The sequence below is a fragment of the Chelon labrosus genome, assembly GCF_963514085.1.
Source record: "Chelon labrosus genome assembly, chromosome: 5".
Lineage (NCBI taxonomy): Eukaryota > Metazoa > Chordata > Actinopteri > Mugiliformes > Mugilidae > Chelon > Chelon labrosus.
This window is the reverse complement of record NC_140341.1, coordinates 22,602,891-22,630,493: the sequence shown is the minus strand read 5'-3', so window position 1 is coordinate 22,630,493 and position 27,603 is coordinate 22,602,891. Positions and strand designations below refer to the sequence as shown.

Below are 27,603 nucleotides of genomic sequence, written 5' to 3'. Positions count from 1 at the left end.
TTATTAATGATTGTTAAACTTTGAGGCTGCTGCTGAGGGGGCTTAAAAGGCAATTTACTTCAATGTGGGTGTGATTATATGTTGATTCATTTTAAGTTTTTTAATTTGTGAACCAGTGTGCGTTAAAAGGACTAAACTATAAATCTTTGTGTTTTGTTACTCTGGCCTTCTTGAATCCCTTTAAGTTGGATGTGAAAATGCTGTGTTGTTCAAAGAGTCAGTAGTGTTTCTGCTTGTCACAGAGCAACGGTTATTGCTTTTTTTTTTATCTGTACATCCATCATATCCAATATCATACTGTATATTACCATATTACTTATTTAAGTCAATACAGCAGTCTCACCACACTGGTGACAGCTGAGGTCCCATGCATGTTTGTCCTATAAACAAATCTCTCCAGCTGCAGCAGCATCCCAGGTGTTTTCTGCAGGGATTCGGCACGTCAGTCAAACACTTGTAGCAGCACCTGCCTACCCCAGAGACACATGCCCCAACAGCCCTGTCTGTCTGACTGTCTGCTCGTCTAGCTTTTTGTCCTCCTCCTATGTGGGGCTGTTTGGAGCAGGATGTGGCTCCACAGGCTCTTAGCTCAAACCCCTAGCGTGTCCTCAGAGGAAGCCTGACATCCACGACCCTGGAAGCAATGTTTCCTCCTGTGATGAAACATTTACCTTTTCATTTGTTTTTTCTCTCTATTCTTGCCCTGTTGTCTAACATTGCAGATGTCTTTTATTGCTCTTGACCCTGTAATTGTTATTGCATTTAACAAAGTAAATGGAAGGCCTGTATTGGAAGTTGCCTAATATTCTCTTCCTTAGAAGTCTCTAAAAAGACTGAAGCATCAGTGACCACAAGCAATAAAGATCACTAAAGCTGCAAAAAACAGGAGTACAGCAGTTTAGTTGTTGAATATTTCACAGTGGCTGAGGGGCTTTTTGGGTGATGTGATGTGTTTTGTTTGTCCCCAGGAAGGCAGAGCCACAGTCAACCAGGACACCAAGCTGGACAACAGGGTGATTGATCTCAGGGTAAGTTGCCACCAGAGTATCAAAACTTACATTTGCCTCAGTGTATCTAATATCACAAGTCACATCTGGTTGAAGATGAAAAATGTTATTGGACATTTGAAGCTATGTCTTTGTAAGAACTAGTTATTCACATTTTTTTTATGTATTAGTTTTATTAATGCATTTTAAAGCAAACGAAATACAACAAATCTCTTCTAGGTAGTAATATTAAAAAAAAAAAAAGCAACCAGAATTGAGCGAGGAATGGAAAGTACTTTTGCCGTTAAAGGAAAACGAAACGGCCTCACAAGCCACCCAAAGTTCTTGGAAACGGAGAGCAAACCACTGCACCTCTAAAGTGAAAGGACACAGACTGTGATTTAGCGGGCTGATGCTGTGAATCTAGTGCAGTGTGGGAGATGTGCTAAGTCTGTGCAAGCAGCAGAACGCACCAAGCCACAAAGTGTCTCATTGTTTTGATATGTGCCTCCCACATGGATGGTGCGGCTGGCAGGAAGGCACCAACACCACAAAGCAGAGCCACGTAGCTCACACACGCCTCACAACAACACCTGTTTCTGTAACACCGTGCGCTTTGAGCTTGTGGACCAGGGCCTGTCATCAGTTTTGCAGTTAAGAGCCCGGCGAAGCTATAAAGCGGTTCCCACACCGGCAGACAGACGCTCCGAATGGGAACTATAAAACACCTCCAATAATAATTTAGTTCCTATGCAACTCCCCGCGGACCATCGCCATCCTTAAACATGAGGTGCTTTACACAAAAACACCCGAAAAGTTTACTCGTGCTCGTTTAATTTGCATAAAGCAGGCAGACTTAAAGTCAACTTTTTGAACAGTCATCGGGAATAGTTGAACAGACTCTAAATAACTCCTCTAACAGCAGTGGTGCCTCTGCACTGAAATGTAACTGTACATGAGGGTCGGTCCAGGCTTTATTTATTATCGTATATGTATTGCTATTTCTGTTAATGATTATTCTAAAAGCTGGACATTTGCAAAAAAGCAACTAAATCTTCACATTTGAGAAGGTGTGACCGGAGGAGAAAATGACATAAATGTCCAATGCTTTATTAAAGTAGTTGCTCATGACTTTTCTTTTGATTGATTAATCAATTAATCGTTTTGGCCAACGTAGTAGTTCCGCATTCATTCACTAGTCTAATGCAGTGAAGCTTGACGTAAAAAAAAAGCAAATTTCATCATACAGATTGCTCAAGACGGAGAATCAGATTGTTACCTGATGATGAAAATATCCGGATGCCGTTAGGATTGCATTAAACTGTGTGTGCACGCCATGGCTACGTCAAGCACCTTGCATTCCCTTGGCAGTGTTGGTGTTGCAACTCCTCGAAAATGAACGGTGGATCAGTGAGATACGACTCACAACGGTCTGCTGTAAGTAAGGTTCAGCAACACGTTTTGGAATGTTTCGAAGGGAAATTCAAAGAATAAAAAACATTTACAGCGTCGCTTACTGTTGTAATCTCATCATGCACAATATTGTTGCTTCCTCGCATGTCACCATTCGTTGAGCAAAAGCAGAATTACACAAAGAAGTGGTTCCACGTTGGACCAGGCCAATATTTGCCCATTAGTACATACTATAAATGCAGAGAACTAAGCACACAAACATGTGAATAATGATGATTGCATCTAAGCTGTGATCTTCACATACGCATTCATAAAAAGCAAGGATATTGGCAGCTTATGGGGATGCAGGTGCGCCTGTGATTTAGTACTGGCAAATACGAAATGTTCCTTTTTGTGCCTGGCTGTGGTAGATCATCACCGCAGGTTGGTTTCAAACCAGTTCTTCTTGATACTGGGAGGAATGTCAGACTTAGCTATTTTTATGAGGCCCTAGACCATCAGAAGAAGAACAAGTTTCAGGATGCCAGCTGCTACCTGTCTCCCAGCACGACACCCACTCACTGCAGACACACTGTAAACAGGAAGTGCTTTCTAATTTTTGAATGTGGTCTTGTGCAGTCTGGTTTTACGTAGGTTTTACGCAGGGTACGGCCCCAGTGACTCTAATGAGTCATAGGTGATATGAGGGTGAACGATTTGTTTGGTTGACTGCTCTTTAGAGGCTTTGGCAAAAGTCTCTTTTAAAGCTGGAAAGTTTTGTGTTTTTCTTCACTTCTTCTTTTTGCTTAGTATCACGATTGCAAGCCAGACAGCCCCGAAGCATTGTCTCCAGATTAATGAGCTCTCCAGCATTTAGACATTATCACCTTTCCATTCTGCCAGCTGTTAGTCAGACGAAGCCTATTCAGGACTGGACAGGCAGTAAAAATGGGAGGCGGGGGGCGGAGAAACCTTTTAATTACACAGACCTGTACGAACTGTTTTGGAAGGACCAGGCTCTGTCTTCAGGATGATGTATGATAACTGGAGTTGAAAAGCGTAAAAGCTCAGTTGCAGTAATCTTGTGGTCATTCGTAATGAGTCAGAGGGTTTTAGGGAGTGTTCCCTTGTGTTTTGACGCGTTCTGTTGTCTAAATGTTGCACTTTTGGGGGCTTTTGGGGATTGGGTTTTTACAGTAATATCTTGATTCACCTTGAGCGGTTTCACTCCCTGCCCTGGTTTCAGTATTTGCATTGATAATGACGGGCTTAGGGTTCCCAGTGCTGTCGTGCTTGAATTCACATCTTCCCCTTGTCAGTAAATGAATGTTTTCACCCTGCGTGCAGACAGGAGGTGTATGAAAAAAAAAACTGGCAGTCTTGTTTCCACACATCTGTTATGATTGTGTAATATATCCAATGAATCACATCAAGTGTGGTAAAGGCCCTCTGCTTGTGGCTCTCTGTCTGTTTGTGTGTTTCCTCCCCTAGACGACCACCAGTCAGGCCATCTTCCGCCTGCAGTCTGGAGTGTGCCAGCTCTTCAGAGACACCCTCTCCAAAAAGGGCTTTGTGGAGATCCAAACCCCGAAAATAATATCAGGTAAAAACATGCACGCATTGATCCTGTCCCTTGGGTAGATTCCCATTGAATCATTTTGATTTCAGTTTTTCGAGGCGTACTAGTTTCCATGACACCACCCACAGGTGTCCTGTGAGTCATGGTGTGACAGTTGTAAGGTTGACTTCCTCCACATGCCGTTACAGACGATGATCCAGATCAGGAACCAAGGTTGAGCTTCAGTTGATGCTCACAAACGGTCATTCATGTCTGTGTTCAAGCAAACATGAGGCAATGAAGTATTAGACTGACTTTTAGTGCTTCAGTCTAATGAGGAGTTTTAAATTCATCGACCACCTCTCACATCGGCCTCGCTGCTTTACACATTTCCACACAACGTGCTTCTGATTTTACAGCAGGGGCTTTCCTTAAGATCATTCCCCAAAGACTTCATCTCACTTTACTGAAGGCAGGGAAGACCTTGCCTTTCAGAGTCAGACGCTGTTATTTGAAGTTTTCCTCACAGATGTTCAAAGCTTCAGCTAAAATGTGTTCAAAGCTGAAAGAAAAACCTCACTTCACTGTTGATAATGGGTAGATAGTTGTACTTAAACACACAGGAACGCCCTTTTAACAAACTTAACAGTTGCTGTCAGTCAAAAGATAAAGGTCATTTGTTATTCCTACTACAAAGTGAAGTAATCATGTTCTCAGTTCTCAGCCTCCCACATCCCTCGCAGATTTGAACTAACGTGTGGCAGGACCTGCGGCTCTCTCACTTCCTTTTTTCTTAAAGAGCCAATGACAGTGGACAGGCTTCACTTCCAAATTCAAAACTGGCGCTCTTTTTATTTTGGCGGCAGCACCAATTTAACATTGTGTGCTTTTCGCAAAACCGCATCTTCCTGCCCACACCCAGGCACACACATTTTACGGTTTTTGCAGTTTGCGAACCCCCACCCTGCTTTTGACGGCATGAGAATATCAGATAATGCCCTGACGTCTGTGTGAAATGGGCTGCAGCAGATGTGTTATGTAAGTCTGGCCCATGTTATATAATTCATTGTTTATATAAACATGCCAGGCAATTTGTTTTTTTTTTGTGATCAGTGGTAAAAATCAATTGTGTTTAATGACCATTGTTGGCATCCGAAGATGCAATCTAATATTTTTGTTAGCCATCACTGAAATATTCTTACTTTCTAATAAGAGCAATCCTACTGTAAGCTGGCTAATAATTAGAGGTCCAAGTGAAACATCTAATGAGCAGGTGAGATGTATCATCATTAGCAAGCGTGGGTTAAAGTTTTAGAGGGAAAATTTTCAGCTTCCTCACATGAGCAGCTGCATTTGTCAAAAGTCATCAGCCTTTGCGGCTAATGGTCATTTTGTGTTTTGGGGCCGTAAAAAAAAAAAAATCTCATTTCATTCCATTTCTAAAAGCTGTCTTTGTCTACTTCCAGCTGCCAGCGAAGGTGGGGCGAATGTCTTCACGGTGTCTTACTTTAAAACCAGCGCCTACCTGGCCCAGTCCCCGCAGCTCTACAAGCAGATGTGCATCTGCGCTGACTTTGACAAGGTCTTCTGTGTGGGTCCAGGTAAGAACGCCTCCCATCTGTCGCCTCACACCCCGGCCATATACGGGGGAGAAAAAAAAGAAAAGAAAACGAGCAGTGAGAGTGTCGTGAAAAATGTCGGCCCTATTAACTGAGATGACAGCTTTAAAATGGCTGCAAATGTATTTAGATTGTTAAACTTTAATAGACCTCCCTCTGTTGCTTTCACTGTCATAGAGCTTAGTGTGTTAGTGACACAATGGGACTTGTAAAACTTTTATAGTGCTGAGTTTAAGAGGACCCCCAGCTCTTCAGCTGAGCAAACACTGCCACTGTATGATTAGAGAAGCGAACAATGCCATCTTTTTATATAGTTATCCTATACAACCTTTTTAGATGACCACATATATCCTGGCCAATTGGGTGGTCGTGTTTCAGCTTAGTTTTTTTGGATATATAATGAACTGGATGACTAAAAACCTTCACAAACGCATTGCCACATGCACGTGATTTTTAGCCGACACAGGATTCTCGCCTGATACAAAATAAAACATCTGAGACAAGGATGCACATTCAGTATTCTACTGACTGGACAGAGGTTTTTGTCTGCTCCTGTGTAGCTCCGCCAGATAAATCAAAGGGCTTAAGGTCATTACTGCTTCTACGGCAACGATGTACTCACCGCCGTTGCCTTAGTTACAGTCTCGTTCATTCATGTAGGGAGAATTGGGATCAACTCTCCTCAAAATCCCAGGGGCCAGAAGTACAACTATGGTTAAATTTAGCTTCCACAGCTCTGGTGCCACTATCTAAAATCGGCGAAAGAGGTTCACCAGGAACAAACAGATGTAAACAAGAGGCTGAACTTCTGCACAGAGGGGCAAATATCATGTATCCGTTTTATTTGGTTCTCCTGTTTGTTGAAATGTGTTCAGGGGTCAGACTGTGTACGCATACAAAAACAAAAATGCACTCTGTCTCAGACATACTTATAAAGCCATTCATATGCATGTTTGTGTTTTATGTGCTGGCCCTATCTCCACATAATTCAGCCATATCTAAGCACAGATACATATTTAAACTGTTCATATAGCTGTAAAGACAGACGGAACAAATAGAGACTATGATCATCTAACTACCACAGAGCAGCCATTCTCATGTACCATTATCATCTTGGGCTAAATGTATTCAGCAATCAGTAATATATCATCAAATTCCTGCAAAGTGATATCGTCATCATCACGTTAATCAGTATGATAATCAGTAATGATTTAGTTGACAGCATTTATACAGACTTTTAAATGTGAATCTCATTTAAGGATACTTTGAAAAGAACGATAAAATAAAAGTACAAAAGTACTGCAACTATGTTGGTATTCAGTTAGCATGAGCTTTTCCTGGTGACCGACTGCTTTTCAGTGAATCACAGATTTTCCTAGTTTCATTAGAGAACCAGGATGAATTTAAATGCCACATTCTAAACTTGATGATGGGTCATGTAGGTCCCCGTCTTGTGATCTGGTCACATGCATCCAGAGAAACTGCATGAACGATAAGGAATAACCTTTATTAATCTCTCCCCACGTAGAGGAAATTCAAAGGGGATGCCACAGACCTAAATAGAAGACTCTGTAAATAGATAGGAAAAATAACCTTCATTCCACTGTGTGTAACTGTACACATAGTATATTTATACATGCACTGATCAGCCACAACACTGTGACAATACAATGTTCTGCTGGGAAACTTTTGGACCTGGCATTCATGTGGATGTACCACCCACCTAGACCAGACCAGGCACCCCCACCCCATAGCAATGACACTCCTTGATGACAGCAGCCATCCCCAGCAGGATGCAGCCCGACACACACACAAACAAACGTTTAGGAACAACTCAAAAAATATGAACAACAGCACAAGGTGTTGACCTGGCCTCCAAATTCACTAGATCCCAAACTGATCAAGGGATCAAGGGAGACCTACACAATTAATTAACAATGTTGCATATATATGCAACATATGTGCAGTACTTTTGGTTAATTGTGTAGTGTATGTGGTCGGAGGAACAGAAAACACCACTGTGTGTATATATAGTACATGTGTCAGGGAACAGTTGGTACAGGATACAGTTTATAATAGCTGTGGTAAGACAGTTAACTCTCACAGTGTAAGTTTTCCGAGGCCTGTCAGTGGTGGCCGGAGGCTGGATGTACTGGGAGATGGGACGTTGTGAAGTCTTGATGGCTGCTGGCTAGAAATAAACCCACAAACTCTTTGGGGCACGTGGCTGCATGAGTCTGTGGGTAAACGTGTTCCTGGGCCTTCTCAGCTCAGCACAGAGAGGATGAGAGGCGTTGTCTAGCTTCCCCTCTCTTCCACCCGTCTGTCTCTGCCTCCACACTGCCCATCTCCAGCTCAGAGCTGGAGTTTATTGGCTCCATCAGTCCTGATGCCCTCTCCCCAGAACATCACAGTGAACAAGATAACTCCGGCTTCCAGGGACTGGTAGCCAAACGCTAGCTAGATGATTTCACTAAACATATGTATTATCTGCCCATTTTCTTCTGCTCCAGCTGACTTTGTTTAGATATTTAATCTGCATCATTTCAGTTTTCAGAGCCGAGGACTCCAACACCCACCGTCACCTGACTGAGTTTGTGGGTCTGGATATTGAGATGGCCTTTAACTACCATTACCATGAAGTGATTGACTCCATCACTGACACCATGGTGCAGATCTTCAAGGGCCTGAGGGACAAGTAAGTTGCAGATTTACCCTGTAAATATCAGAACATTACTGTTGTGACTTCTTACCTTGGGCCAGTATTTGTTTACTACTTTCCCTGAGGAAGAACCAAAAATTGGTGGAAATAACATCCCACGGGTTTTGTCTTCCTTCTCAACACGAGGACTGAATTTTGACAGGATCAGTTCTCTGTTTGGGCATTTTTGTGGCTGTCAAATAGTCAGTATTTAAATGGTTGAATTCAGAGTACACGTTGTCACAATCTGCTGTCTGGACGGATAAAGGTCAGTGATTCCACTCACTCCGTCTACAGAGAATGGAAATGTTATGATGGGGCTTTGTTGCCTCCTAGTGGTGCAAATCAGTGCAGCAGGCAAAAAGAGATGGCGCAGCAGGAGACTGAATAAAAGAGGAGTAAGTAAAGCTATTCATATGGGTTCAACCTGCAGCATTTCTGACCTCACTTATCCATGTAAGGATTTTAGATGTAGGTATTCCAATAAGAGGTGGGAGAGTACAACCCTCACATGTCATGAATAAAAACTTTTGAATATATAACAGATCTATGTCTATGGGAAACTCTGTTCAGTCAGTGTATCATTTTAATTCAGTGGTTGCATGTTATATAAGGTAACACACAACTCACTGTCCCTTTTATATTTTAAATGTCACTTATTTGGGTTAGTTTCATCTTGTGACTGTTGTTCCTCTTTCTCAGGAGAGCCTGTTTTGCTTTTGTTCTCATGACTTTCCAGACTGTTCACAGTGACGTAATGTATTATTTTCAATGTGTTGTTGACTGGTTTTTCAGTGCTTCAGACAGCTGACCTGGTCTTGTTCCTGCTGCTCTGTTAGTCATCCAGTGTTGTGAGAGATGTTAAAGGCTGCCACTTCTGTCTCTATTATGTTGATGTGGTTAGAACTGTCCTTTCTCTTTTTGAGTTAGGAACAAAGGACAAAATATTTAATAACTGAACAAAAACCTCAAGGGTTTAAATTCGAAATGTGGGATGCGACCTTTGTTGGATGAACAACCAGATTTGTCTGGCATTTAGTTTCTGTGTGGGAAACCTTGAATAGGAGTTTGTAATGTGTGTGCTTGTGAACAAGTTTAGGCTTTGAAAATGTAATGGTTTTGGTAAGTCTACAGGAAATGAATGGAAGTCAGTGTAACGTCCTGTCAGAATAATGTACAACACAACTGTGCCTCTGCATCAGCTTCCAGACAGAGATTCAGACGGTGAACAAGCAGTTCCCGAGCGAGCCTTTCAAATTCCTGGAGCCCACTCTGAGGCTGGAGTACACCGAGGCCTTGGCCATGCTGCACGAGGCCGGGGTGGAGATGGGTGACGAGGATGACCTCAGGTCAGAATGCATCTCACGAACTGTGCCCTGCGTCCCACTTACACTTGTCAGATGATTTAATCTGATGAAAGCAGAAGCAAATTGTAGCTGTTGAAGATTAAACAGAGGATGTGACACACCGCATCAGAAAGTTTCAGATATTCTCATGATCAAAACTGTTAAAAGTCATGCTGATGGTGCAAAATATGAGTAGAGAATTACACAACTTTATAATGTTTAGTTGCAAGTAGACAATGTGTCATACAGTCATGGTGTTTGACTAAATGTTTTGTTGTTCTGTAGTACACCTAATGAAAAGCTGCTTGGCCGCCTTGTCAAGGAAAAGGTATGTCTTTCATTCCCTTATGATCAGACTGTAAAAATATAAATATAGCTTGATCAGACATTGTAGAGAATGGTGTTAGCAGGTAAGTCTAATTGTTTAAAAAGCCCCATGGTGATGTACTTAACAAGTCATAACAAGTTAAATTGGCAAATGCATTCATTTTTCCAAACATTCAAAGATGACAAATGTGATGTAATGTAATCCCAGTCTGCGGTTGTAGTTCAGAACAGGCAGGCGCACACAGCCATAAACAGAAACGTGAAGCAGGTCATCATTCATGCCCATTGTTTGAGTGCATAAATATAAATGTGCTAACACCTATCTTCATTAGTCCTCACATATGCAGCTATTATCTTCTGGTATCAACCTGTTGTTTCTTTCTGTCCTCAGTATGATACTGACTTCTATGTGCTGGATAAGTACCCACTGGCTGTTAGACCCTTTTACACGATGCCTGACCCCAACAACCCTGTAAGTTCTTCACTCACTCTCGCACTGTTTCGTAGTATTTGTTTTATGGTTGACCTGTTAAACTTGTGTTGTGGCTTGAAGAATCTCTGGTGGAGTCCTGAATAACTTAATTGTTAATACAGCTTTTTATGTACTCCTGAGAAAATTTCCGACACTGTTACATAATAAGTTCCACAGCGCTACTTGTTTTAATTCTGCTTTTTAACATAATACGCATCTTTATTACATCTATATGACCCTACAGTTATATAAATATGTCAGGCTACTACCTCAGTTTTATGACCAACTTAGAGTACTTGGCTTCAGCTCAGTGTTTTAGTCTTCTCTGCTGATATCCCAGTATTTGCCTCTTGATTTGTCTTCTTTCCTCACTTCAACAAGTCTGAGGATAATTTAATTATTGATGTTTTTATTTTTCTGTAGAAATACTCCAACTCTTATGACATGTTCATGAGGGGTGAGGAGATCCTGTCTGGAGCTCAGAGAATCCACGATGCTCAGCTGTTGACTGATAGGGCCGTCCATCACCAGATAGGTAAGAAGAAATGTAGAGATGGTTCTTTTGGGGCATTTCCAAATGAGTTGTCTCCCTCTATTGGTGAAGAGTGGGACTTACAACACCGGAGAATTTGTTGGTTGTGTTATTTAAGCAAAAGGTTTTACGTCACTGCAGTTATTTTCTTTTGTTCTTCTCTCTTTATGATACTGTAGATCTGGAGAAGATCAAGGCATACATTGACTCCTTCCGCTATGGTGCTCCCCCACATGGTGGCGGAGGCATTGGTAAGGAATAGAATATTTTGCTGAATATGTGCTAACCTGTAACCTTTTTCTTTTAGTGAAAAGAATTATTAGGATGAATATGACTCTGGGCATCTCATTAAAAAAAAAAATCTATCTGTCTTCCTTCACAGGCTTGGAGAGAGTCTGCATGCTGTACCTGGGTCTCCACAACGTGCGTCAGACCTCCATGTTCCCACGTGACCCTAAGCGCCTCACGCCTTGAGCGCTCCACCGTACTGATGAACCCAGTCACCGCAGGGCTAACGCACAGATGATGGTGATGGGGAACAATACTAATCAACAAGTGAGAGTATAGGATCTAGTGCCACCCTATGATTCTAACGTGCCACCGTAATTAACCATGAAGAAGGAAGAATAAAGCAGTTGTAACAGTCAGGTGTACTTTATTGATTGATGTGCATAGTTTTGTAACAACAACAAATAACTGGTACATTAAAGAGACCCAAGAAATGTGCAAACATTCAAGTAACTTTCTGGAAAGCTGCACACACTCTTCTCATCTTTTCATCAATGACTCAGTGTTTGTCTAATTATTATTATTTTTTTTTTTACTATGGAGAGGTTAGAAAAATACCTTAATACAGATCTCAGTCCCTCCTACTACCAGCACAGACGTTGGACTAATGATTGTGGTGTCCAGCTGTATGCCTGTCTCTGCAGGTGTTTTGTAAGTAATAAATGGAATTAAACACTGATAATAAAAGAAAGACTTAACCTGGACGTTTTGTCTCCATTCTTCGTTCTCTAGGTGGGGTCAGTCTAGGGTTAAATGAATGAATTCATGATAAGGTTTGATAGCAGTTTAGACAACTGTTGAACATGCACCAAATAATAAATATTACTTACATTACAACTATACAGAATGCCAAGCTTAAGCATCTCTACATTCACACCCAGGGAGAGCCTTAAAATAAATACAGTCCTGCATCGTACAGTGCAACAACCAAAGTGCCCAAGTGTTACTGACATAAAAATAGAAATATATACAGCATAGATGAAACATTGAAAGATAGTAATGATGCGTTGTGACTTAAATGCTTTTGTACATACGTAGCATTTTGTCTGTTAACAAACAAGACAGTCTTCAAATTCAGGTGAAAAGCATGATCTAACCGTTGGCTTATTCAGTAGCTGCTCCGCTGACTTGAAGGATGAAGAGGAAGATGTGAACGATGTCGACGTAGAGAGAGAGCGCTCCATAGATGTACTCCTCTGGGCTGATGGCCAGCTCCCGGTTACCAATGAGAAGCTGGGTGTTGTACACTAAAAACTGGGAGAGGGGAGGGGAAAATAGGTTGTCGCAAAGCAAAGGTATAAAGTTTTTTACATTTCACCGAGTTCTCGCACGAGACTTTGAAGCTACAGCTGTAATAGTAGCTCTGCATGCTCTTCTTACACAACTGCAGAGATGTGAACTAAGTTTTATCACCATGTTAGCTTGTTACCGTATAGATATTTGCTAAATGGTAGTAAACACAAAGTGCTGCTTAGGCTGATAGGAATACCATTGTTTTTTTTGAGGGGCATGAATAAATCCTCAAAGGAGACTGTCCATACAGTGTCAGTTAAAGCCTTTCACTCAAAACGACAAATACCTGCTTCATAATGGTGTTAAAATAGCCTTTAGCATTGCAGACATTTTGATATGTCACTCTAGGGAAAGCACAGACGTAATAATGCTTGAGTGATTATTTAGTGTCCCATTGAGCCATGACCAAGGATCAGAATGCACAAAAGCAGAACCTACCCCACTTTGGAATGTAGCCGTGATTAAGATGTATGTACTTTTCGAGCTGTGACAAGTAAAAAAAAAAGTCTACTGTGTAAAAGGTTTATTGTCCAGGGACTGAGACTGTCTCCATAAAATCTAATGGCATGCCCTCCAGCTTTTTTTGAGGTATTCCATTCGGGACCCAATTGGTGGACACACTGACCGACAGTCAGTCAGTAGCGTGGCTAAAAATATCAGAATGGAATGGGAACTGATAATGTTCAGTATCCCCAGAGACTGAACCCTTTCCCTTCATGAACTGGGATGATTATGCCTGTTGTTACTCAGCAGGCTTATAATGCAAAGCTGAAATGCTTAAATTCATGTCAGTGCAGACTCACCAGAGTGTAAACGATGGCTCCAATTGCAGCGTAGAGCATATGCAGCCAAGGGACCTGTTGAGTGACATAAGAAAGGCCTCAGTCACACACGCACACCCTTCTGCGCCGCCACTCCTCACACTGAGAAACACGAGTAGAGAGAGAATAAATTAAAGCGTTTGACCAAAGAGTCCTCACGTATTGGAAGGAGAGCACGATGGCCGTGACAATCCCAATGATCATGAGCAAGACGGCAGCAATGCAGAGAAGTCCCCCGCAGGAGGTGAAGTCCACCTGCAATGAGAAACAAGCCATTAATGGGATGAAAGCGCAGTTAATAAGCTTCAAGGCACATGAAAGAGTACAGAGAATAATTGGAAAGAGGATCAGAATAAGAAATAAAGCCAAGCTTTATGTAGAGAGGCAAAAATGTAACTTATGTATCTCAAGTTGCATCAGACAGAGAAGTTGGATTCGCATCTTATCCCAAAATGCTATAAATAATAAAGGAACTCAGAGCCCCATTGTAATGCGAGACAAAGGAGTTCTTTTACATTGACAACAAAGACATCCTCTGACAAGCCACAGGCTAGAGAGCTGCAGAGAGACGGTTTACATCTCCGTCTACCTTGGTTTGGAAGCAGAAGACCGTCACAGCTATACAGACTACTGCTGTTATTCCCATGGCGAGAAACACTGCTTTTGTTTCGTAGTAACTGAAAGAGATACATATGTATAAAATAAATACACATATAAAACATTACCTTTAACATATACATTGGTGTACCGTGCTGCAATACATGACTGGGAGAGATTAAAAAACACAAACCTTGAAATTGTTCCAGCCATGTAAGACAAAGCCAGAGTCTGCAAGATAAAACACGAAAACAATGTTAAATACCGCAAGACTGTCAGCAGTACTGGTCATAATCTCAAAAACAATACTCACAAAAATTCCCAACAGCACAACATTCCATGGGAAACGCCTCCTAAGCAACAAATAAAAAGGAATATTTTAAAAGTATCACTCATTATGAATATTTCCGTAATACATAATATTAGCAGCAGTAAAAATACCACTCTGACTCATTCAGAGTCTGATTTGAGCCCAGACCTTTCTTACCTCGGCTCTTTGCAGCAGATGAGAATGCAGTAAACCACGAAATAAACCACTCTATGGAGAGAAATATATAGAATCTAAGTAATTCTGGGTAATTGCAGCTTTCCTCTTTTTTTATTCTGTTATTCAACTGCACCGATGGTATGATTTGTGACTCACAAAGATGCCCAGTAGATGCCAGGGTATCTGATAACAAACAGCCTCACTGGGTCACTATGAAAGCATGGATAAAAGGAATCACGGAGGAGTAGAAATGTACCTTTGTCGGACACAATCAGATGCGTGATGAGAATACTGGGATGGATACAGTGGCACTTACACAAACGTAAAGACGGCAACAACTGAAAAGGTGACGGCAAGCTGTGCTGTTAAAATGAGGTAAACCTGTCCACAAACATGAAACCAAAAAGTTGCGTTGAGCAAACAAAAAGATTACCATGGATGTCATTTACACAAATTGTCTGCTTACCTTTCTGATGAAGGCATGCCGAATAGATGTGCTTTCCCACTGGGTGCTAAGAAAGTCCTCCATGTATTCTGCAAGATTTGGAAATAATGACGTGATAATTAATACCTATCACCGGAAAGTTAATCTAAACACAATGCAGAATGTGTTTAATTTAAGTCTGTGTCACTGCCTCAGAACCTGGGTTGGAAGCAGGCAGTCCGGCAGACAGAGTTGGTATTGTGGTGGGCATCCGAGATGGAGAGAAGCCAGGGCCGGCACACATGCCAGCCTGCGGGCAGACGCCTCCCTGGCCCCAGTAGCCGGGCGGGCCGAGGTACATTCCAGGACTCGGGGTGTAAGATGGAGGTGGCGGAAGAGAGGAGCCATGTTGTGGCTGGTAGGGGTCGTTACCAGACTTCGGATGGTGCAGTGCCTCCTCATAAGGTGGAGGACTATCAGTTTTAGAATCCATTATTTTGCTGAACCACCTTGAAGAGAGGATAAGTACATCAGAATGTTACTATATATGTAATGCACTGGTGGTGGTACAACAAATAGAATATGTTAACTACAAATATCCATTATCTATTAATTACTATGGACGTTTCAATATGACAATTACAAACTGAATTTTTCAAACCAATTTCTGAGGTTATTATCTCGTGTGAAAAGTCATCAAGAGGGGCCACATAAAACAGACTTACAAGAACAATGGCACAAATTAAACTCTAATGGCAAATTATAATCGGAATGAAATACTTACCTTGTGGTTTTAGCCTGAGATGGAAGAACTGTGCCCTTCAGTCCTCTCTCTCTCCTGTGAGGTTTGCAGTCTCGCACCACAGGAGGATGTCATCTTTGTAACTAGATATGTTCACTGAAACTCACACTGTTACTGCTGTTGCACAGAGAGCATGGGGACTGGTTGCTCAGGCTCCTTCTCAAAATAATAGAAATTTTAGGTGTGCAAAAAATAAAAATAGACAAATTGCATGGTGAATCTGCATACTTTGAAAAAAAAAATGTCAATTTTGTTTTGCGTTTTTAAGCTGTTATTCTAAAAACTTTTTTTTTTCTTTTTTTTCTGGAGATTTATTTTAATTTGCTTTTAAATTGAGCCAAATATTATGAGGTCAAATGGACTGCCCTATTTGAATTACAGCCTGTGAATGAATGACAGGCTCGGTCGTGGCTCGCTTCCCATAATGATCCCATGAGATGATGGGAAAGTACAATTAACTCGTTCATCAAAATAATAATAATTTAAATGATTAATAATGACATTAATATTTTAATACAATATAATACAATATTTTAAATTATTAGTTACGTCCAGACGTTAACAGCCTGGAGTATTTTTTAGTATATTTTTTTAATATAATAATTACTACTATTTAAACTTTAGAGGGCTTTCTAGAGGGCTTTCTCGAACAACATAATCATGGTGACTGGAGAAAAAAACAGTTTCACTGCTTGTATTACTAAGGTTGTACTAATTCATTTGGTCTATATTTTAATCAGATTTTAATGTTATTATTTTCCTGCCATTTTATTATTATTCCCCTGACTTCCGTGTTTGGCGCGTGTAGGGCTGACACGTCATTACGTTCCGTTCAGAGGCTATGGCGCTTCCTGACTGGATGCTAACGCTGGTGGCCACTGCATCTTTCTTCTGTCTTCTATGTTTGTGTGTTCGCTACAGGCGTTCAGGACAAGTCCTTTGGAGAAAATTGTTGAGCAAGATAATGGCCCGCACAGAGAAGCCGTTATTCCGAATCGCGTGAGTATAGCGTGGACTCCCTCAATAACTCCAGATTTTTGATGTTGTCCTGGTGATTCTATTTAGCGTAGCTTAGCGACATCTAGCCGTTTTTATAACGAAGGGGTCATGGCACCAGATAAAATTCAGATAAATTCCGATTTAAAATAGCGACGCCAGATGACCAAAGTACCGCCTCTGAGGACCGAGGTCAAAGGCCTTTTCTCAGTCGAAAATGGTTATTGTTTTATTCGGCATACACACCAGGCGCTGCAGCTTTATTTTTAGCAGGTTTTTTTTGTTTACATCCCAACCAAGTTATGTGTTGAAACTGTCCCACATTAAGCGTTGCGACACTAAATTTACAGATATTTCACTAAAGTAGGCGTGACATCCTTGTTTCAAGTATGATATCTACATAGTGATGTTAGAATTACCTTCCCTTTCTTCTAAAACACTGTATTTCCAAGAATTATAATATGGTCTGCTCCCCAGGTACACACTATACACCAGGACCAGACTTGGCTACATGTACTACAAGAGGCAAATGAGGAAAGCACGAGAAAATTATCCTGCTGGGCACTCCACATCGTATCCAGTAGAGTTCAATGGTATGCAGCGAGTACAGCTTTTACTATTTACTAGGTACACACAGCTAATGTTTGATTTGGGGCTGGTGACATTACCACACAAACACTCTTGCGCCTTGGTTAGACAAGTGGAATTGGGATTGTAGGGTCACTGGTTCGCATTCTTTCAATATTCATGACTGATGTGCTCTTGAGTACGGCACCGAACACCGAAACTGCTCCCTGCGTGCCTTGAATGGCTGCCCACTACCCTCTGCGTGTACACATAGATGGGAAACTAATTTACATTTACACACACACATTGAAGTAATTGTCATTACTTTGAGATGTATTACACAATACCCTCACTTGCCAGTTCATTACATACACAAATGTATTCTAATAAAACTGTCCTGCACTAAACCCCCTGTCATGACTGTTATAATGTTCATTTTCTGTTGAAACAGCCCCAGAAAGGAACTGTTTGATCATTTGGAGGATGTACTTTGTACTTGTACTTTGGATGTACTTTGTGGTTAAGCTGGATTGAATTAAACACAAAAGTGTTTCTATTATTTAGCCTAGCCCACTGACTAAAATTAAAAATGTGTCGGTTCAGCACAATACAGTTCAATAGTACTACAAACCACAGCGCCCAAAATGAAAATACAATTAAATCAACAGCTCTATGTTATTTTAAGCAAATGCTGAATACCATAACCTCCATTCATTCATTCATTCATTCATTCATTCATTGTCAATGCATTCATTTTCACATGTACACCTAATGAACTGGCAAGTGAGTGTATGCATTTAATACTACATGCTTACTTTTATCATTCTAAAACAATATTGATTAATGCTTAATCAATCAGTTAATTTCTTTCTCTTCACACAGGTATTAAAATAATTCCAATCTCGGTGCTCTCAGACAACTACAGCTACCTTGTCATTGACACAGCCTCCAGCGTTGCAGTTGTTGTAGACCCGGCAGACCCTCAATCAGTTCAAGTGAGTGCCTCTGCTGTGAGGCTTTGAGTTTGATATGTACAGTAGATATCACCAATAGACATGTTGACATCTGCAGGTTGGTTTAATATTTATGCCATTTATGGAACAATAATTGTGTTGTTAGACTTTAACGTTGCAATACAAGCCTGTTTCTCTGTGCAACACATTACAGCAGACAAGTCGAGACGTGGCAAATATTTTTCAGAGCAGCATCATCTGTTTAAAAAAAGAAAAAGGTTGCTTTGATTTTATCCCAGTAACATTTTGTAGGAGTACCATATCTCTGAAGTACCGCCAAGGGTTGGAAATAAATTCTACCCGAACGAGACCACATAGAAACTAAAATCAATATCAGGATTATATGGAGCAATATAAGCTGAGATATACTGGAGCATGATCCGATGGGCGTTTTAATATGACAGTTATAATGCAGAAAATGGCTTTGGGAAAACGACTTCATGCGGGTACAGTGGGAATAACGGTATTTAGGTTTAACGAAATGTGTGTGCGTGATTGTAATTCTACAGGACACACTCTGCATCAGTTTTCAGTGCACATTCAGTTTTTGTTGCCTCACAGTCATCTGTTGATCATCGGTGGTCATAGTTGCAGTGAATACGCATGTTATATAAGTGTATTCAGTACAATACCAGTGTCGACTGTCTGAAGTGTTCGGCAGCTTTGTGCCCTCTTGAATAAAGTTTTGCAGAAGTATTGATTGTATATGGGGATTGAAGGTGTTTTTTTTTTTTTTTACATCTGTTTTGAAATATCATTGTAATTTTTCAGACGGTCCTTGAGGAAGAGGGTGTGATGTTAGAAGCAATACTGTGTACACACAAGCACTGGTGAGTTTTACAGATTTCACATTGTCTTGCTATATTAATGTGCGGTTTTATGTTTCACCATTTGATATAGAAATAACATGAGGAGATACAGTGTCACTTGCCACCTACTTGCTGATGAACTGTTTACTTCTAGTCCTTCCACAACATTTCTGTTGGATTAAGGTCAGGACTTTGACTTGGCCATCCCAAAACATTACTTTTGTAGAATGACTTGTATGCATGGCCCATTTAGAAGTCCTGACATTATCTTTTGGAATTGGTTGGTATATTTCAGAATTCATTTGTCCATCAGTGATTGCAAGCCATCCTGGCTCAGATGCTGAAAACAGACCCAAATAAGAACATTACTACCTCCATGTTTCATGAACGGGATGAGGTTTGAAGCTGGAATGCAGTGTTTTTTCTTCTCCAAACATGACACATCTCATTTAAACTTAACAATTCTACTTTGGGCTCATCTGTCCACTTGTAATCCTAGAAAGGTACTCACTTTTGCACCTCACATATATGTAATATTGGCTCATTTTCCTGTATAAACAAATACACAAGCATAATATTCCTGTTTTGTGTGTTTGATTGGGTTCTCTTCGTCTACTTTCATGACTTGTGTGAAAATCTGTTGATGTTTTGAGTAATTTTTATGCAGAAAAGTAGAATATTCTGAGGGGTACAAATATTTTGAGCAGCATTGTATACAGGCATGCAAACTCCTCACCTTTCGGCGAAATTCGCCGTTTTCAATCCAAATTGGGTGACTTATGTGATTCAGCCTACTCGTTGACTTTTATTTTAATATATTTTAATAATATAATAATATAATGTTCTATATACCGTAAATCCTCTAATATTGGCCTGTATTCCATTAGCGGCCGGGTCTCCAACATTTGCCGGTCTCGCTGTCAGCGGAGGTAAATAAAGGCCGGTCATCTCGGCGGGTCAGGGTTTCGGCGGCACGGTGTGGGAGGATCCCCTCAGCGGGACCTCTCCCCGGCGTCGGCCGGCCCCCGCCGGGCGCATTTCCTCCGTGGCGGTGCGCCGCGACCGGCTCTGGGTCGACCTGGAAGTGCTCGGGGCGAAGGTGGCTCGTCGGCTCCGGCCGCGAGCTTTACAGCGACCCCCCGCATCTCACTTGGGGTCCCTGGGGTCGTGGAATCAGTGCTCACTGCGCCCTCTCTCCGTGCGGGGAGGGACGGGTCCCACTCGCTCCCGGCGCGACTGCCGACCGGCAGCGGACTCACTGTCCTCAGTGCGCTCCGACCGCGTCGCGCCGCTCATTTGTTGTTAATATTCTGTATGCATACCATGTTATGGTAACGGTACGTTTTCAATAAATGAACCTAGTATTTTATAGGTTCAAATAGACACAAAATCTTGTTTTTATTCATTCTACTCGTAGTTCGTTTTGCTCAAATAGAAATTAAGGCCTGCCTCTAATTCTGGCCTCCTTCCAATAAAGGCCTGGACCGCGATGTGCTTGAGTAAAATAAAGGCCCAGCAGTGAAATATGCCCTTCAGGCCCGAGGAAAAACAGCCATTGAGCTGTTCAGGCTCAATGGCTCAAAAGTTTTTTTTTTGGTAAAAATTAGTGAATTTGTAGTCTGTTGTCTTTGTAAATCTCTGTTTACCAAGGGGGGGGGGGGGGGGTGTTCGTGGCCATTTCCCTCTTCACACTCTTCTCACCTTTTTGACCCCTGACCAGTTTGCATGCCTGGTATACCAGGATTAACAAAACCATGAATATGGGCTAGGTATGTAGTTAAGCATGTGTTGTTTGTATTTGTATGTTAGACAAATAGCAATCCACGGCTTTCTATTCCATTTACAGGGACCACAGTGGGGGAAACAAAGGGCTGAAAAGGCTCCACAGCTCATGCCGCGTGTATGGAAGCGCAGCTGATAACATTCCAGGCCTCACACAGTAAGTCGCTGCTTGTACAGTGTGGCACACAGCTTCTCACTGAATCATTCTTACTCTACTGAGGCCTGTCTTGTTTCCCCTGTCAGTGCTCGTAGCAGCTGACTTCACAGTGAATTATTCTGGTATGATAAACTGCTCGGGGCGTTGTGGCCTTTAAGAGTGGGGGTCATCTTAAGCTAGACACCATCCAAACCACCAGACGTAAAGATTTAAAGACATAAGCCTGAAACCTAGCTTTTACTGTATTTGTTAAAATTGGATGCCTTTTGTATTTAAGAGCAGGCACGTGCTTTTTAAAATTTTTCTGAGTAAAAACAGTAGCTGTATAATCAGTTATTTACTTCTTTACCCGTCTTTGCCTTTACTACCCATATATCTGTTCTGTGTTTAAATTCACTTGTATATTAATTTGTAGTAAAACAACTGTACTGTGTTGATATCGTAGCTGCATATTTTTTCTTCCTTCTCAGCCCTCTCTCACACAAAGACTCTGTAACAGTTGGCCGAATGCACTTTAAGGCCCTCTTTACTCCTGGACACACAGTGGGACATATGATCTACCTCCTCGATGGTCAAGCAGTTGGTGCCCCCTCCAGCCTCTTCTCTGGTGACCTGGTGTTCCTATCAGGATGTGGTGAGTTGTACAGTGATTGGGATCCATGTTAGTTATGACCTGTTCATGAATCGTTCTTGCTTCCAGCTAAACACAGAAGAATTGCAGACTAACAGGGTTTGTTTGAAGTGGACTCTACTTATTGTACCTTCTGATGAGAACACAATATAAAGAGAAATAGCATTTCCTCAGAAACTAGTACTTTCCGATAATGGCCAAATACAGCCTGAGGAAGAATTGGGGTGGACGTGTGTGTGTGTGTGTGCGCTTATAGGTAAACTGTATGGCTGTACGGCCATACAGTATACCTGCAAATATTTCACAATAAGAGTTCTCTTATAAAGTTACAGGCGTCTGTCCATTGAGATTTTAATTTGAAATGCATACAGCTTGTGTTGAGTTTGCATTAACAGTGTCTGTAACAAGACAAACTGTGACAGTGGCAGTAATAAAATATGACGAATGATACCACTGATTCGCAAACAGATGGAATTAGAAACATAAGCCTGCTTCAAATAAACCAAATGTGGTGATTATTTATCAGTTAGCTAATGGGAGCGCTTACGATCCGTCTGTACTGCCTGATGTGTAGTAGTTTGCATACTGATCAAGGGCCTCAAGACAAGCTGTGTTTGTGTCATTTATAAGACAGTTTACACTTTTTCTTATTTCATCTAAAAATGCAAATGAGTTTTGGTTTTCCAGTGCTAATGCAACTTTTGTTTTTTAATAGGCAAATAGTGTAATATTTATTTTGACATGGCTTATGTTAGATACTTAACTTTTTTGTCCTTTCATTACATTGTTACTGACATTTTTATTATTTTCATATTTACTAGAGGCTATGAGGAATTTAATGTTAGAAAATATGCAGTAGTCCAAATATCACAAAGAGTGAGAGATTGTCTTTATGTAATTATTAAAAATAAATACAGTTGTCAATTTAGAGGACTGGTTTTGGTCACCATGAAGCCATCCTTTATTTGATAGAGAATAGCATTTGCACAGTAGCATACAACCAGCTTACTGTTTTGATAAAAACATGCTTAATGCTTATTTGTCATATATTTTACTTTGACTGATGTTCTGTGTGAAATTGCTTGTTTTTACCTCTTTAACAACTAGCTAATTTAAAAAAGGCTTTGATACTTAGAATATAAAACAATGAATGCAATCCTAGAAAGAGTCTAGATTGGCCTTCTAAATACATATACGATATTGTCAAAAACTTGCAGACGTTGTGTTTTGACCTCTTGTTAACCTGTTCCTTTTGTTTTCAGGGAGGATGTTTGAAGGCACTGCCACAACAATGCTGTCATCTCTGGACACAGTTGGCTCCCTAAGTGATGACACTCTTCTGTGGCCTGGTAGGAGAGATTTATTTTTCCACCTTGAGTTTTACTGTAGAAGCATTGCACGCGTATACAGTTAAAGCACAAGGAGAGGCTGCAGAGGGACTTCTACAGAGTTTAAGCTTTTAATTATGGGTATACATGTGGACACGATTTTTGTCTGTCTGTCCGCTGGTTATCCCACAGGTCATGAGTATGCAGAGGACAACCTGCTGTTTGCTGCTGAGGTTGAGCCACGCAACACTGCCAGGGAAAATAAATATCAGTGGGTGCTGCAGCAGCGAGGCCAGAAGCTGTGCACGGTGAGAATTATATATATCTCCATTGTCATGCCTCTCAAGCACCATCCCAAAAAGGATTCATGTTGTCCAGCTCCTGGAAAGAAGGGCTTATCACCTGCGTACAGTATACGTGCTGTCAATGCCCTAAGTGCACGCCACCCCCTCTCACTTTCACCTCTTCCTGCCTCACAGTCGGGTCTCATGTGTGATACACTCGGCAGTAGAGCAAAGGTTTACTGTTCAGTGAAGTGCTTATCCAGAATTTAGATTAGTTTTTAATCTGTTATCAATACAACATGGTACAAGAGGCAGCTTCACAAGATTGCACCTCCCTGAATTTTGACAACTTCCATTCCCAAAGCTTATTGAACAATAGACTGTCTGCATAGTGGATATGTTTGGTGCATGAAATGTGGCTAATCTTATTTCCCATGATTTAAAGGATTTATTTTTATATTTTTACATGAACATAAAGAGCAGGTTGACTGTAAAGAAACATACATGAAACCAAAAGAGTTTTACTAATAGCTGACCTACCTAAAACATGCACTACTATGAGCTGTGAGGAAGGCATCTAAAATGCACCAAACCACTAAATTTCTATTTCACCTAATGCACCATTAGCCAAGTATCCAGGTCGTTGATTACAGTGAGGGAAAACATCTCTCTGTGCTGAAAAACTTGGTTTCAGAGACAGTGTATTTTTATATTAGGCACCCTAAAGAGAGACTTTAAAACAACACTGTTGCATTTATAACTGGTTATGAATGTTACTGCAGGAGGAAAGTAAGTCTGACTTCAGACAGACGTTGGCTTGTCACAGTAGGAAAAGCTTGGGTGTTGCTAATCGGACTAAGAATGGCTCCATTCTATTCAAGTGTCCCAGTAAGCCATGATGGTGACAGTGAGCCAGGTCCTTGAAACTAAAGCAGCTAAATGGTATTCAGAAACCATTCATGTTTGTTATTTACACTGTGTCTGGCCTATCATCTGGATTATTACCTTTCTAAAATGTAAAATATACAGTGGCTTGTCTGTGATACCCAGTCTTGGCTAGGTTTATGAACAAATCTTGTTTTGGATGCACATTAATTTCCTATGTATTTGAATGTGCTTTGTGGTAGAACAGAGGATGTGCAGAATTCCCCATTACCACTTGAATCCATTGACCGTGCTCCTTGTTTAAGCTCCTGTGTTCCAGGGTTTTATCAACTGCACTTGTAATCATTGTGAATTATGCTTAACTAAATGCATAAAATGAAAGGCAAAACAAGTCTTACTGCAGCTGAATCATTACACCTAAGCAGAAGTGCAAAGCTGTGCAGATTTAAGTTGGCAAGAATCACTTACTACCCATAATCCCTTTCTGCAAATGAGTTAGTGGCATGCAAATCATTGTGGCTGCAGCGTGCACAAGAGAGACCATGCACAACAATTTTGTGGAGGGCTGCTTTTTACAGTGCAATTCCCTTCCAGAGCCCCTCCACCATCGGAGAAGAGAAGCAGTACAATCCTTTCCTTCGCAGCCACTCTGCTGACCTCCACCTGGCTTTGGGTGTCCAGCAGTTCCAGGATGAAGACTGGACCCAGTTCAGGGCACGAGTGCTGGAGAAACTGCGAAAACGCAAAGACCTCTACAACAGGAGATAATATGACGAGAAGTCCACTCAACTGCTGGGAACACACGAACAAGTGAACCTGCACATCTAGACGGTGGTATGAAAGCAGAGACCTTCAGTTGGATTTTAGTAAAATAAGCTGATCTCTGAGGTACTGTATAAAAAAAAAGTTCTTTTTTTTTTTTTTTTAATTAAGTAGTTTCTGACCGACTGTATCAGTGACCAGTAGGAAGATAGTCTTCATCATTATGTATGACTATCAGTTGTCCTCTTACCTCTCCACATGCTGTAAATTATAGTCATTTTGTGTTTGTGGACAGAGCAGTGCTCATTTATTGCATTTTTTACTTTGCATTTAAAATAATAATGTAGTTTTGCCTGAGTAGTTTTGTTGATTTTACAAGTAGGTACAACCTGATTTCTGATTCTGTTTATGAAACACACGTCAATACACTACAATGAATAATTAAGTGTTTTAGGTACTGAATAGTTTACTCCATAGTCTAGGTAATTTATTAGGACGAGTGTTCAAATGGCTCCCATGACAATCTTTGGTACGCAGCCCATAATTGTTACCCAGGTTTGCAGCGCTGCTGAAGAGTAATGAACTTTGAGATCTGAGTATTTGATTGTGAATATTTAATATTGTCGTGTTATTTTCAACAGTAATGGTACCGTTAATTTAAATGTGCTGTCTGTTCTTTGTGTTAAAGTGAGCCCAATGCTGAACAAAAATCTGTACATGAAGTTTTCATGTGGATGCTTTAAAATACTGAATCAGTGCAGATTGTTATGTTGACCTAAAACCAGTGTTACTAACATTACGTGCTGTTATTGAGCTTTTTGCCCTGCATTGTTTGTTTCTGTCCACATAGTTTTTGTTTTATAATTTATGCCAAGAAAAGTTGGCCCAAGGTAAAACACATATTTTCTAAAAAGTATCTCATTTGTGCTTCTCAGCAAATGGTTTTTGCTGAACTAATTGTTCCTCATTTAAATCTGTGTTTTCCAAGTGTTTTTTCACTGCATGAATGTGAGCAGCAAACTAAGTGAAGGTTTCGACTGTATTGTAATGTATGAAACATAACTGAATTACTGTTGAAGGGAAGAAGTCACATGTTAGCCGGTGGAACTGCATTTATAATGAAGATAATATCGCTTATAGGATGTACACATTCATAGTGTAAGGAATCCGTTTTGACTGATGTTTAAAACTGGTGAGATGCTGATTGAATTGATATTATTTTGAATATGAGAGTATAATATGCCAATGACTGTGGCAATCAAATTAAGTGAAGGGATGTTTTTGTGAACTGTATAAAAACTTTTGAAATCCAAACTTATTATTATATATATTTTGATATACTACTGGATTTATAATGCTGTGAATCTGCTTGGCTTTTAGATGCTGGTCAGCATAAGCACTGACGGATCAGACACTTTAATCCCTCTTCTTTTTTAGACCACACTAAAAACATGGTGGTACTGTTAACATTGCTAGTTTGCTAATTCCGTAACAGCTGAACTGAAACTTTACACTCTTAATTAATGGACCACAAGTAATCTGTTGTTGTCATTCTGCCAGCTTTCTGTGGGAGAATCGATATTTTGTGGTCATTAATGTTGTGGTTGTGTATCAGGGTCTTCATTAACTTCCAGACGTTATTTAAATGTGTAAGTAAATGACATATTGTATATTTTGCAGTTCATTTCCTTTTAAATCTTATTGAACATAATTTGGATGAATTACTTTATTAAAGGACCAGTGTGTAGGATTTAGTGCCTTCTACTGGTAAGATTGTAGATTGCAGTAAATTGACTATTCCTCCTTTTCTAAGCTTACAGTGGTAACTACAAATGTGAAAGGGCCCATTCAGAGTCAGTGTTGGCTTGTAGAAATGTAGAAAAGTGGTGCACAACATTATTGACTCTACTGCAGAGGATGATGCTGACTGTCATTTTCAGATGATTATAGACTAATAAAAAATGAATTATGGGTACTAGATTGTACTTCTGCCAGTACAGGGTGGTAAATCTTATGCATTGTTTTTTGGATGGCTACCACGCAAATGGTTGAAAAGATTTGGATTTCATAAGAAGACTGGATATTGGCCCTAACTATGAAGGAAAATATGGTCCTCTTCTCATGCACATTTCTTTTTGGCTTTTTGTATGTCTTGTATTTTTTCTTTTTTTCTTTCTTTTGAATATATAAATATAAAATAATGTGATATAACCTCTGTTTAGACTTGGAGCAGCCATAATGCAAAAACGTCTTGAGAAACTTTGGAGAGGAGGTTTGAAAGCACGTCAGATTCCTCAGCCTCTCTTGGAAAAATAAAAAAAATAGAGTTTGTATGAGCACCTTCTCCCCTGGTGATTGTTGACTAAAATGTTGTTCTGTTTGTTTGATGCCGATTCACACCTTATTTGCATATGTTTGAGTTATGAATACCACCGCATGGGAGACTGTTTTACTTCAGGTTATGTTTTAATGAGGAAATATGAAAGTAAACTCTTCCATTAGATCTCTGTGTGTGTGTGTTATTTGTTGTCTTTATAAGTTCTGAACTGGCAGCTGAGTTCCCCCCCCCCGACTGCTATAACATCCTCATCTCAAATAAGAGCATAACCTACTTTACGCAGATGCACAAGACACTCTGTGTAAAAGAGGAAGGTGAACTGAACTTTCAGTCAAATGTGATAAAATAATACATCAAGCTGTAGGATTATGAACCAGTGTTCTGTGTCCTGGTGTGTGCAACGTCT

At 40.6% G+C, this 27,603-nt stretch overlaps 3 protein-coding genes across 3 annotated transcripts in view; 2 read left to right on the top strand and 1 right to left on the bottom strand.

Annotated features, from left to right (window-relative positions):
* Positions 1–11,925, top strand: part of dars1 (aspartyl-tRNA synthetase 1) — a 28,484-nt gene extending 16,559 nt beyond the window's left edge. Inside the window, exons 9-18 of the mRNA XM_084545392.1 lie at positions 969–1,028; positions 3,870–3,981; positions 5,403–5,537; positions 8,106–8,253; positions 9,459–9,605; positions 9,888–9,930; positions 10,321–10,401; positions 10,825–10,936; positions 11,113–11,184; positions 11,316–11,925. Coding sequence (XP_084401518.1) covers positions 969–1,028; positions 3,870–3,981; positions 5,403–5,537; positions 8,106–8,253; positions 9,459–9,605; positions 9,888–9,930; positions 10,321–10,401; positions 10,825–10,936; positions 11,113–11,184; positions 11,316–11,407 — 1,002 coding nt within the window. The 3' untranslated portion in view covers positions 11,408–11,925. The remainder of the gene's footprint in view (positions 1–968; positions 1,029–3,869; positions 3,982–5,402; positions 5,538–8,105; positions 8,254–9,458; positions 9,606–9,887; positions 9,931–10,320; positions 10,402–10,824; positions 10,937–11,112; positions 11,185–11,315) is intronic.
* Positions 11,926–12,325: 400 nt separating this feature from the next.
* On the bottom strand, positions 12,326–15,353 carry LOC311488301 (protein lifeguard 3-like; the record flags this gene model as incomplete). Its single annotated transcript, XM_084544928.1, has 11 exons — positions 15,063–15,353; positions 14,886–14,953; positions 14,736–14,800; positions 14,576–14,629; positions 14,420–14,470; positions 14,246–14,285; positions 14,126–14,163; positions 13,925–14,012; positions 13,495–13,590; positions 13,318–13,371; positions 12,326–12,475 (listed from the first exon to the last, which is right to left on the bottom strand). The coding sequence occupies exons 1-11, from the start codon at positions 15,334–15,336 to the stop codon at positions 12,326–12,328; spliced, it is 978 nt and encodes a 325-aa protein (XP_084401054.1). The 5' UTR covers positions 15,337–15,353.
* Positions 15,354–16,470: 1,117 nt separating this feature from the next.
* On the top strand, positions 16,471–27,356 carry pnkd (PNKD metallo-beta-lactamase domain containing). Its single transcript, XM_084545391.1, has 9 exons — positions 16,471–16,644; positions 17,119–17,234; positions 18,091–18,203; positions 18,993–19,051; positions 20,877–20,969; positions 21,440–21,603; positions 22,863–22,949; positions 23,121–23,236; positions 24,692–27,356. The coding sequence occupies exons 1-9, from the start codon at positions 16,487–16,489 to the stop codon at positions 24,863–24,865; spliced, it is 1,080 nt and encodes a 359-aa protein (XP_084401517.1). The 5' UTR covers positions 16,471–16,486; the 3' UTR covers positions 24,866–27,356.
* The last annotated feature ends 247 nt before the right edge of the window (positions 27,357–27,603 follow it).